A 12462-nucleotide genomic window follows, 5' to 3' on the forward strand; every position below is an offset into this window, starting at 1 on the left:
AAAGCAAACAACATCAAACATTTATATAAGTGCTTACTATGCCCCAGCTACACATCTAAGCACTTCACCCATATTAACTCAATTTAATCCCCACAACTTTTAAAGTATGTGTATTATTCCCCTTTTGCAGACCAAGGCACGGAATGCTGAAATTGCTTGTGCCAAAGTCACAGAGGTAAGTTAGTTAGTAACCAAGAGTCTCAAAAATAAAACCAATGTGGGGCGCCTGGGTGGCTCAGTCTGTTAAGTGCCTGACTTCATCTCAGGACATGATCTCACAGTTCGTGAGTTCGAGCCCCGTGGCAGGCTCTCTGCTCTCAGCACAGAGCCCACTCTGGATCCTCTGTCTCCCTCTCCCTCTGCCCTTCCCCCCACTTGTTCTCTCCTTCCCTCTCTCTCTCTCAAAAATAAACCTTTAAATAAATAACTAAAAGCAATGCGGAGGTTTTCAAATCACAATGTCATAAGTAGAAGTTACCTACAAAACTAAGAGCTCTGCCACCTAAACATCAAAAAAAGAAAATAAAAAGCCACTTAAACAACCAACCAGAGGCCCCTGGGTGGCTCAGTCGGTTGAGTGTCCAATTTGGGCTCAGGTCATAATCTCATGGTTCGTGGATTCCAGCCCCGCGTGGGGCTCTGCGCTGACAGCTCAGAGCCTGGAGCCTGCTTCAGATTCTGTGTCTCCCTCTCTCACTGTCCTTCCCTTGCTCTCTCTCTCTCTCTCTTAAAAATAAACATTAAAAAATCAAAAATAAATAAAAATAAACCACCACCACCAACAACAACAACAAAACAAACAAATTGCAAATAAAAACTTAGACAAAAACCCTCTCTTAATTTTAGGGTAAAAGAGAAAAGCCAAGTTGTATTCGAACTGGATTGGAGATAAAGTTCAGAGGACAGGTGAAGGCCTTTGATTTTTATATTAATAAAAACAGAAAACAGAAATTAATATATATTAATATATTAATAAAAACAGAAAAAAATAAAAACAAGTGACCTAAGCAACTTACCAAGAAGTAATAAAAAGTGGGGGGTGTCTGGCTGGCTCCCTCAGTAGAAATGCGACTCTTCATCTCTCAGTCATGAGTTCAAGCCCCCCATTGGGTGTGGAGCCTACGTAATAAATAAATAAATAAATAAATAAATAAATAAACTAAATGAAGTAATAAAAAGAACATTGAAATAACATAAGGACTCTGCAAGAAAAACTAGTAAACTCTGAAATTAATTCATTTAAAACCAGAAAAATGGTACAACTAATAAGTAAGTGAAGGGGTTGGTTGGCTGAAAAACGAATAGATTAACCTTTAGCTAATGAATCAAGGTGAGGGATGGGGAGGAGCACACACATACAAAATGTTACAGCTCTTGGATAAAGTCATACAAGTGGAAACACTTGGTAAAAGAGAGCATACACAAGTATTCTCACAGACGGTGCTGAATCGCTGTGCACGCAGGTTATTCTCATTCCGGTCTCCACCAGCATATTTAAACATATTTAAGATATGTGTATTTAGTTATTAAGTACACTCTATCCCCAACGTGGGACTTGAACTCACGACTCCAAGATCAAGCGTCACACGCTGTACCGACTGAGCCAGCCAGGCACTCCTCTGCATTGGTTTTTAATGTTTATTCTTTTATGAATTCAGTCTTTGTCAGAAGTGGAATCAGTGTTTTGCTTGAGTCATGAAAAGAAGCTGTAGGCTTTTCCCCTATTGTCTATACTGTACCACTTTACATAACAGTAAACCTATTGTTCTATAAACGCCTGGTGGAATTTTTCTGTGAAACTGGATGGTCCTAGTCTTTCTTTGTTCTTTGGCAACATTCTTGATTTCTTCCATAGCAACTGGTCTGGATTTTTTGTCATCTTTGGAATTAGTTTTGTTATACGTGATGTGTTTTCTGTTCTAGGATAAATCATCACCGTGATTCACAATGATTTTACCACAGAGTCATCCACACTTTCTGCCGTCTCGTGCGGTGGACATCTAGTGGATTCCTGAGAGGCCCCTTACCCTTTCTTGGAACAGTGTCCTGTCCCCCACCCCCATCCCCATCCACCTGATCCCAAGTTCCTGGTAGCCATGCTTCTTCACAGTTGTTTGATCTGGGGGTGAGCACCTGACCCAAACCAGGCCAGTCAGAGAACCTTCTCTACAATTTTGGTAGAGTGTAAAATTTTCCTGTCTTCGTCTGGGCCGGTCATTCCAACAAAGATGATGTAAAGAAAAACTGGAGGAAGTATAACAAGGCCATGTTTTTAATCCTGTAACTTGGGGAGCAGAGAAAGCTAGTCACAGAGAAAGGAACGCAGAATGAAATAGATCGGAAAGAGACGCAGAAAGGAGACAGAAGGAATATTGTCTGGCGTCCGGCAGGTTTTCTATCCCTAATTCTGGTTCCATCTTCTTGGGGACTGATTGCAATTCCTTCCCTTTGCTTCTGGGAGATATTCTTGCATCTGCTTTATAAACTGCTCTGTGTGTTCAACCCACTTATGCTGATTTCCTTTATGACACTTGAAAACAGAAGTTCTCATATTATTTGGTTCTGAATAATCTACTATTAGCCCACTTGGTGGGGCATGGCCGCCCATTCCATCCCCCTGGGTCACTGCAGTCCATCTCAAAGGCCATCACCATGCTTTCCCTTATTCTATTTATCCACCACCTCATCATCCGTAAGTGCGTTTCCTCCATAACATTTCCCTAACTATTCCAAACTTTTTGATTTCTCCCTTGTCTGAATGTCCATGTACCATCCGCACATTCGAGGAAGAACTGAAAAACGTTGGCCCAGCTATGCCAAATAACACTCGTAGCGTTTTCCAACTCAAGCATCTGACTTTCACACAGAATCTTCCGGTCCTCGTGCTTCTGCAGTGTGAAATTCCCATACCCTTGCCCCATGGGTACAACCTCATGAACCTGCTCAAGACTGAATCTACTATTAGTTTAGTATTTCGTTACTCATAGCACAATTTGCAACAAAACAGTTTCTGCTCAAGGGAGCTGTTCCATGTGCATTCCATAACTTTTCCATTAAAATTAGAAAACAGGAAATTATTACACTTTATAAGCATTAAAGCTGAATAAACATTCAGAATATCCATTAATACATACACTGTATACTGGGGTGCCTGGGTGGCTCAGTTGGTTGGGCATCCGACTTCGGCTCAGGTCATGATCTCGCAGTCTGTGAGTTCAACCCCCACATCGGGCTCTGTGCTGACAGATCAGAGCCTGGACCCTGCTTCAGATTCTGTCTCTGTCTCTCTGTGCCCCTCCCCCGCTCTCACTGTGTCTCTCTCTCTCTCTCTCTCTCTCTCTCTCAAGAATAAAATAAAAACATTAAAAAAATTAAAAAATACATCCACTGTATAAACAAATTGTGGTATATTCATAACTGAAATGCTACACAACAAGAAAAAAGAATAAACTACTGGTAATATGCCACGGATGAATTTCGAAACCATCATGTTGATGGAAAGAAGCCAGGCGTAACACACACACACACACACACACACACACACACACACACATATATGTATATACTGTGTTATTAAGTACATACTGTGTGATTCTGTGTAATGTTCAAGAACAGACAAAAGTAATATATGCTGGATAGAAATGTGAATGGGGCTTACTTTTGGGAGGATACTGAGCGGCAAAGGACACGAAGGACCTTTCTGGGGTGAAGGAGATCTTACCTATCTGGAGTGAGTACTAGGGTAAAGGGCTGTCTACAAAAGGAAAAGCTCTGGGGCGCCTGGGCTGCTCCACCGGTTAAGCGTCCAACTACTCTTGATTTTGGCTTGGGTCACGATCTCACAGTTCTTGAGTTCGAGCTCCGAGTGCAGAGCCAGCTTGGGATTTGCTCTCTGTCCTTCTCTCCCTGCCCCTCCCCCACTCGTGCTCGCTCTGTCTCAATGAATAAAATATAAAAAAACGTGCAAGTATGCATTTTCTTGTATGTTTAGAATTCCTAAATTAAAAAAAAAAAAAGATGCAAATGTTTAGTTACCAGAGGTGGCTTCAAATCAAAACAGGCACAGCTAGACTGCCTCCAACCCATATAAACCTCTTCTGTTTCTACAACTGGCTGTGCAGTGTCTCTCCCCAGATCGCTTTTTAGTTTTGTGAATATACATCCAGAGATATTTTATATATATATACATAATACATCATTTCTCCCAGAAAGAACACAGTGTTCTTCCTCTTTTTACACAAATGGTAGCATATTGAAGGTTGTTCCGCCTATTGCTTTTTTCACTTAAGAATAGACCTTAGTGATGAGATTTTTAGAAGATTGCATAAAATTCCATTGTATGGATCATGTCATCATAAGAGAAAGGTACACGAAAATCACTTAAATAAATATCTCAGCTTGGCAAAGATCAAAAAGTTATATTGCCAAGGGTATTGGGAAATAGAAACCCTCATGCATTGCTAGTGGAATATAAACGGATACTTCCTATGGAGGGCAATTTATTAAATTCAAAGTGCACGTATTCTTTGATTCTACAGTTGAGTCAGGTTGAACAGACTACATTTGTGGAAAAGTTGTTTGTATTTCCTTTCCTGTGAACTATCTGTTCATATCTTTCTTCACTTTTCTATTTGCTTATTATTGTTGGTGCTCCTTGATCTGTGAGAGTTTTTTATAGATTAGAGACAGTCACCCTTTGTGAAATGTGTTGCAAAATTGTTTCAATTTTGTCATTTGTTTTTGACTAGTCCTGCTTTTTTGTCATGTAGCAATTTATTTTAAATGGTTGAAATTATCAACCAGACTTGGAAAGGGCTTCCCCAGTGTGAGATTATTTTTTTTTATCTCAGTTGATTTCTTCTGAAGTTTTTATTTCTGTTTTTACATTTAAAATTTGAGTCAGTAGAAATGTAGCCTTTCATACGGCATAAGATACAATTTTATTCCTGTGTGGACGGCTACCCAGTTGTCTTTAAAAAACAAACAAACATTTTTTTTACATTTATTTATTTTTGAGAGACAGAGACAGAGCATGGGTGGGGGAGGGGCAGAGATAGGAGACACAGAATCCAAAGCAGGCTCCAGGCTCTGAGCTGTCAGGACAGAGCCCAACGTGGGGCTCGAACCCACAAACTGTGAGATCATGCATGACCTGAGCAGAAGTCGGATGCTTAACCGACTGAGCCACCCAGGCGCCCCTTTTAAATTTTTTTTTTTTTTACATCCAGTTGTCTTAATCTATTTATTGAATAATCCATTATTTCCTCACTGATTTGAAATTATTGTATATTCAACAAGAGAAAGACAGGAAATGGAAAATGCACAAATGGAAAAGTGGAAAATGATTATGAACAGGCAGTCTGCCGAAGAGAAAACTTAAAAGACCAACAGGTTCTCTGAAGCAATGCTCATCTCCCTTAGTCATCAGAGAAATGCAAGTTGGAATAATAAGGACTGGCAAGAATTAAACTGGATTCGGTGGTGGTGGTGGTGGAGTGGAGGGCTGAAGTGATATGGGAACCCTTACCCACTTGTGCTACCATCCTGGAGAGCAGTCCCTCAATGCAAACGTGTGTCCTAGGACTCAACGGTTCTCACCCGAGCACACGTCCCCAAAACACATTTTCACACACATCCAAAGGGCATATGAATGAGTGTGTTCATAGTTGCACTGTGGTGGTGGTGGGGAAGCAGGAGATAATTCGAGGCTTCATCGCTAAGAAAATAGGCGAAACATGCTACTGCAGAGTACTCAAAAGTTATAGGCGCGCCTGGGTGGCTCAGTCGGTTAAGCGTCCAACTTCAGCTCAGGTCATGATCTCGTGGTTCATGGGTTCAAGCCCCGCGTCGGGCTCTGTGCTGACAGCTCGGCACCTGGAGCCTGCTTCAGATTCGGGGTGTCCCTCTCTCTCTCTGCCCCTCCCCTGCTCGTGCTCTCTCTCTCTGTCAAAAAATTAGTATACATTTAAAAAAAAAGTTATAAACTGGTGTATGATTACACACAGCAATGTGGGTGGATCTTAAAAATATGTTGTGTGAAAAAGAAACAGAATGAGATATGTAACATAATAAACTTACTACTAAAAATATATGCATATAAAATCACATATTACAAAGTCACATACAAACAAAGAGTTAAACTTCATAATTTCTGTCATTGGAGATGAGGAATGATATTAAGGTGAAATTTCAGAGAGGGAGGGAAGGAGAGGTTGACAAGGGTCTTGAATAGACCAATGATAATAATGTGCCATAAACCAAGTAAGATTAATTCAACGTTGTCTGAATTGAAGAAAACAAAGCCTCGAGGTTACCAAAAATCTCCATTTTGTCAAGCCAGGGAATCATCTCCCTGCCCTCATCTTACTAGACTTGGTAGCATTCAACAGCGAGTTGACTACCCACTTTCTTGAAATGCTTTTCTCCTTCTTTTAAAAATGTTTATTTATTATTTGAGAGAGAGAGAGAGAGAGAGCCGGGGAGGGGAAGAGAGAGAGAGAGAGAGGGAGAGAGAGAGAATCCCAAGCAGGCTCCACGCTGTCAGCACAGAGCCCGATGTGGGGTTTGATCTCATGAACCGTAAAATCACAACCTGAGCCGGAATCAGGAGTCCGACGTTTAACTGACTGAGCCACCCAGGGACCCAGAAATGCTTTTCTTCTAAGATCATGTTACTTTTTTTACTTAAAATTTTCCAATGGCTCTGGTTTCATTTATAATAAAATCCCAACTCCTTACACCATTGTGTAAGCTGACTCTTAAATCGCTCTCAGATTTATCTCTTACATCTCTCCCCACCTTGCTCACTGTGCTCTCAGCCACTCTGACCTTTCTCCCAACCCACCAAGTTCACTCCCTTCATACACTTACACTTGCTTTTCTTTCTCTGTGATATTCTTCACTTGGATCTTCCCAAAACATTCTGGTCTTGATTCAAATGGGTGTTCCTCAGGCAGAACCAACACAGGAAGGATTACCGTAACATTGAACTATGGTCCATTCTACCTTTTGCTGTCGATTGTCGCTGTTATTGCCAATTAAGGTATTTCCTATTGTTCAGCTCCAAAAGGCAACCATCTTACCTCATTCATTTTGGGAAAGGTGGGAGACAGGAACTTGGGGACAGTCCTGCCGCTCTGCCTGTAGGATATACCACTAAATTTGAAGCACCAAAGAGTGGGGTTGGTGTGTCCCTTTTCTATAAGTACACTTCTCCACAGGTGCAAGAACACCACACCTTGGATTGAACTTTAATCCTCAACACGAGATTTGAGAGTTTGTAAAATTATTACATTGCCATGCTAAAGATGTGGTGGACGGTAATTTTGCATGAAAAGGGTATGAGTAGCTTGATCTCACAGGATATTTTATATACAACAAAAACGTAACGCCTGATCTCAGAGCATTACAGTTCAATAACACTAATATCTTAGATATCTTAGATAATCTAAAATCTTAGACAAAGGTATTCTAACTTTGCATTCAAGAGGAATTGAATTTGGGGCACCTGGGTGGCTCAGTCAGTTAAGCATCTGACTCTTGATTTCAGTTCAGGTCATGATCTCGCGGTTCTTGAGTTTGAGCCCCACGATGGGCTCTGTGCTGAAACTGCGGAGACTGCTTGGGATTCCTTATCTCCCTCTCTATCTCTGCCCTTCTGCTGTTTGAGTTCTCTCTCTCAAAAATAAATAAGCATTAAAAAAAAAAAAAAAAGAGGAATTGACTTTGACCTCTTCCTGGCCTCCTCAAAGGCCCTTACTACTGAACAAGAGTATTTAGGATTTCCCAAATTCCCAAGGAAATGCATCGGTACCCATGCTCTGCCCCTAAAACATCCCAAAAGTAAGAAAATTAAATTTTCCTCATCTATTCAGGTTCTAATAAGGTGGTTGCTAAGGTGGCTATCGGTTTCAAGCCGGTGATCGCAACCAGTTAGAAGACTGTGAAATCAATTTTGAGGGTCACAAGCAGCATTTTTAAAAAATGAACTAGGCTACAGCAGCACTTAATTGAATCGAAAGTTCCAGTGGCCACACTAATCCTGGATTATTCAAGGCTGGAGTGCAGGAGGGGAAGCTGGTAGATAAACAGTTACCTCATTGGAATTCCTGGGTTAATTTGTTGTACAGATAACAGTGTAGAGCCTAATTTTACCTATCACAGCCTGTGATTTATGCAGTGAAGTACAGGAGAAATTTTACTTGCTGATAGAAAAACCAGAATTTTCAATTGAGTGCCAATGAAGAACTTAAAGTCTGTTTTTGGAGCAAGGGGTGTCATCACGTATATGTGTGTGTGTGTGAGATACATATCGTGAATGTGTACTATTTATTAATCGAGTTGGTATCAGTTGTTCTCAAAGTTTCTTTGTTATTAGAAGAAATAATAACGTGAGAAATATAGAGGCACCTGGGTGGCCCAGTCAGTTAAGCATCTGACCTTGGCTCAGGCGTGATCTCACGGTTGATGAGCTCGAGCCCCACTTTGGGTGGGCCCCACTTCTCTTTCTCTTTCTCTCTGCCCCTTGTGGGACTCTCTCTTTCCCTCTCTCTCTCTCTTCCCCTCGCTCACTTTCACCCTCTCTCTCTCAAAAAAGAAAAAAAAAGTAAGAAAGAAAAATACAAAAATTGTGTTCGTTTATTTTTAAAAATTTTAAAAATATTTATTTATTTATTTATTTATTTATTTATTTAAAAAGCTTATTTATTTGCTTTGAGAGTGAGCAAGAGCAGGGGAGGGGCAGAGAGAGAGAGAGGGGGAGAGAGAGAGAGAGGAGAGAGAGAATTTCAAGCAGGCTCAGTGCTCTTAGCACAGAGGCTGACACAGGGCTCAATCCGACGAATCCTGAGATCCAGACCCAAGCCAAAATCAGGAGTCGGAGGCTCAGTCGATGGAGACACCCAGGCGCCCCCATGTTCAAGTTTAGCTGTTAGATTTGGATGTGCAGTGAAAATATTGAGAAAAATACGTTATTCTAATAATCAGAAAACAGACTTTACATTTCAAAGAAGAAAAGATAATACATTTCCTGCAAAGAAAGCTTAATAATACCTTCAAAAGTAAAAGGACATTTGAAAATACAGCATGATCAACTTGTCAATAAGCCCCAAAAAGATGTTCTTAAGGAAAAGGGCATAAAGTTATTGGCACAATTATCAGTTGCTTCACAAATATTGATGAGGAACACAATCTTTGTGTTTAGCTGTGGCAAAAGAAAAATGGTTTAGTGCTAAGTGCTAAAAAGCTGCTTCATCCAATATGTTGGTGCATATGTTTTTGGTGGCAAACAAGCTGATAAGTTCAAAGCTATACTTCCTGGAAATAACACGATATCAACTCAATTATCACAGAACCTTGAGAAGAATCAATGATTCTTATGCAGTAACAGTCCAACTCGATGAGAGTACTAATATTGCAAATTATATAATACTTTTATGCCAGATATGTGTAGCAAGACAATTTTATAGAGGAGTTATTGTCTGTATGGAGAAAAATATATTCACAATTAGGAAATAGCATTTAAGTCACTAAAAAAAAAAACACTACAATTTATAATGGAATTGCAAGTGATGGGACAACAAATATAATCAGGAAACCATAGGGGCGCCTGGGTGGCTCAGTCGGTTAAGCGTCCGACTTCAGCTCAGGTCACAATCTCGCGCTCCGTGAGTTTGAGCCCCGCGTCGGGCTCTGGGCTGATGGCTCAGAGCCTGGAGCCTGCTTCTGATTCTGTGTCTCCCTCTCTCTCTGCCCCTCCCCCATTCATGCTCTGTCTCTCTGTCTCAAAAATAAATAAACGTTAAAAAAAAAGTTTATTAATCAGGAAACCATAAAGATATAAAAATTATTGAAAACTACTAAAAACAGAAGATAACTTGAAATATTAAATGAAAACAAATGTATAGAAGACTCAATTGGTCTTCAAAACCTTAAATAATTTTATTAAAGTTGATGTCTATGAGGAGAATAAATTATTGGGGATTAGTACCTCATTTACACAGAAAAATGATTGCCATACATGAAATTAATCATTATGTTGGATTAAGATGAAAGAATTTACTGCAAAGAAAGTGGATTCACATTACTATTCACAATGCCTATGTACATGAACTAAGAAATTCAGTTTTGACTCATTTGAAAAATAAAGTTACAGATCAGGCTCAATGGTAGACGAGATGAACGTGCAACATTACCCTCATGCATTGTGGACCGAAACCCATGAACAGGCAAGGATTTCCACAGCATTAAATAAAATCTTCTGTGCTATTTATATGGATTGGTTTGTACATTGTATTACAAAACATATTTATGCGGTATGAATTTTGTTCTTTATTTTACACAATAAGGTAAGTTCTGTGAAACCTGTATTTCAGCTATGCATCTGTGCGTATACTGGGTTTCAGTGTAGAATCTATTTCTCACTGGGAGTTGTGAGAAGTTAGAAAAACACTCAGTGCGTTAGAAGTTGGAAGATTACGTTGGAAGAGTCACACGCCTGCAGAACGATTCAGCCCACAGACCGCCAGTTTGCTGTCTGAGCTAAGCTGTGGAGGCTACTGGATAGGAGTTACCATACAACTTACTCTGTAGGAAAAAACTGAGTGTCTAAGACGTCATACTGACTCAATCAAACGGTCGCGAGTTCGTGGTAACATTGTTAATCCGGTTAATGGATTTAACAGAAGGCGTGAATTCTCTTCAGGATTTGGAGGGGGGAGGGCCTCAAATTTGCTTTCTGGTTCGTGGATTAAAATGGACAGTAACTCTCCTCCTTTTAAATCTGGATTCCAATTAGTTTATCACACGTGTGCCTACAAGGCGTTCCCAAACAAGGCTCCCCTCCACCCCGAAATGGGTCATTCAGCATTTCACTTGCAGAGAGTACGTTCTCTAAAATACCACCAAATCCTCCTGAGAAGTTTTCTATTAATTTCAACAGTTTAGACTTTGTGGACGAGCCCAGAACTGTTCATTTACCCAACTGCAAAACGTTACTGCTCATTTTACGACCGTGCCACACACAACCCCCACCGTGGCCGGGCGACAGCAGTCGGTCGAGGAGAGGTAGGCCTGTGGGAGTCAGTGTTGCGCTCTGCGGAGGGAAGCCGCAGGGCGAGTCCGGCTGGAGTTAGCCATTTCCTTTCTTCCCTCGGTATTTCGGGCAGCGGGGCGCCGGGCAGGCAGGCACCGCAGCTGGTCCTCGCGTCCCTCAACCCTTTCTCCGTCTCCGCCTCGAGTAAGCAGCTTGACAACCCCAGCTCATTAGAGCCGAGGGCCGGAGGAATGGGCCGGACGGGACCCAGCGCCATGATTAGGTCAGTCCCAAGCGCATCCCGACGCTGGCTCTTTGCTGAGCCCCACGCGCGCCTCCGGTTTCCGGGTGCAAACGGGAAGCTGGGGAAACCCCAGACCCCTCCCTTTTAGGAAGGGCGCAGACGGCGTCTCCGTTTCCAAGGAAACCGGCCCTGCCACTACGTCACTTCCGCTGACCTGTCTGGACTCCAGACTGTTGGGAGGAAAAGAGGAAAACTGAGCCGCAGCCACGACGGTGGACGCGAGCGTCTCCTATCTGCGCATGCGCCCGCTCAGCGGCCTGCTTCTATTTATGTGGGGTATCCAACATGGCGGCTGCGGCGACCCTGGCGATGGCGGTGGAGCCCATCAGAACATAGTGGCTGGGAAGGGGGCACGGTCCGCACTCACGGTGGCGTCGGCAGAGACGACTGAGGGTGGTGGAGGGAAGAAAAGCGACGGAAAGCAAAAGGAAGGGCGGGCAGGCAAACAACTCGGCGTAGAACCGAGCGCCGGCTCGAGCGAAGGCACAGGGCCAGAACAGTGGGGATGGCGGAGCCACGCAGAGTAGCGTTTATTAGCCTGTCACCGGTGAGGCGGCGCGAGGCCGACTACCCGGGGGCCGAACGCGAGCCCGAGTACCCTCGCGAGCCCCCCCGGCTGGAGCCGCAGCCATACCGCGAGCCGGCCCGGGCGGAGCAGCCGACCCCGCGGGAGGCTGCCCCCCGGTCGGACGTGCAGCCCCCGCCGCGGGAGAAGCCGCTCCCCCAGCGCGAGGTCAGCCGCGCCGAGCCGCCCATGTCGCTGCAGCGCGAGCCCCCGCGGCCCGAGCCGCCGCCGCCGCCGCTCCCTCAGCTGCACTTGCAGCCGCCCCCGCCGCGGGAGACGGCTTCCCGGGCCGAGCCGCAGCAGAGGCCGCCGAGGGAGACGGTGCGCCTGGAGCTGGTGCTCAAGGATCCCACCGACGAGAGCTGCGTGGAGTTCAGTTACCCGGAGCTGCTGCTGTGCGGAGAACAACGGGTACAGAAGATTCCTCCCTCACCCCCCAGACCCTGGGAGTCTCAGGACGCGTCCGCCTCTCCCAGTGGTTGGCACCTTCCGACGCCCACTTTGCGCGTCTCGGGTCGCCTGGGAGGGTGGGCTGGCGGGGGCAGGGGCCGAGAGGGTGGA

The 12462-nt window shown here is 43.6% G+C and overlaps 1 protein-coding gene across 2 annotated transcripts in view; it reads left to right on the forward strand.

The window, feature by feature from the left end:
• Positions 1 to 11656: 11656 nt before the first annotated feature.
• UBN2 (ubinuclein 2) overlaps positions 11657 to 12462 on the forward strand; it is a 78173-nt gene continuing 77367 nt past the window's right edge. For both annotated transcript variants that reach the window (XM_042926087.1, XM_042926081.1), the window contains exon 1: positions 11657 to 12312. In XM_042926087.1, coding sequence (XP_042782021.1) covers positions 11842 to 12312 — 471 coding nt within the window. In that variant the 5' untranslated portion in view covers positions 11657 to 11841. The remainder of the gene's footprint in view (positions 12313 to 12462) is intronic.

Source organism: Panthera leo, chromosome A2 (genome assembly GCF_018350215.1).
Source record: "Panthera leo isolate Ple1 chromosome A2, P.leo_Ple1_pat1.1, whole genome shotgun sequence".
Taxonomy (NCBI): Eukaryota; Metazoa; Chordata; class Mammalia; order Carnivora; family Felidae; genus Panthera; species Panthera leo.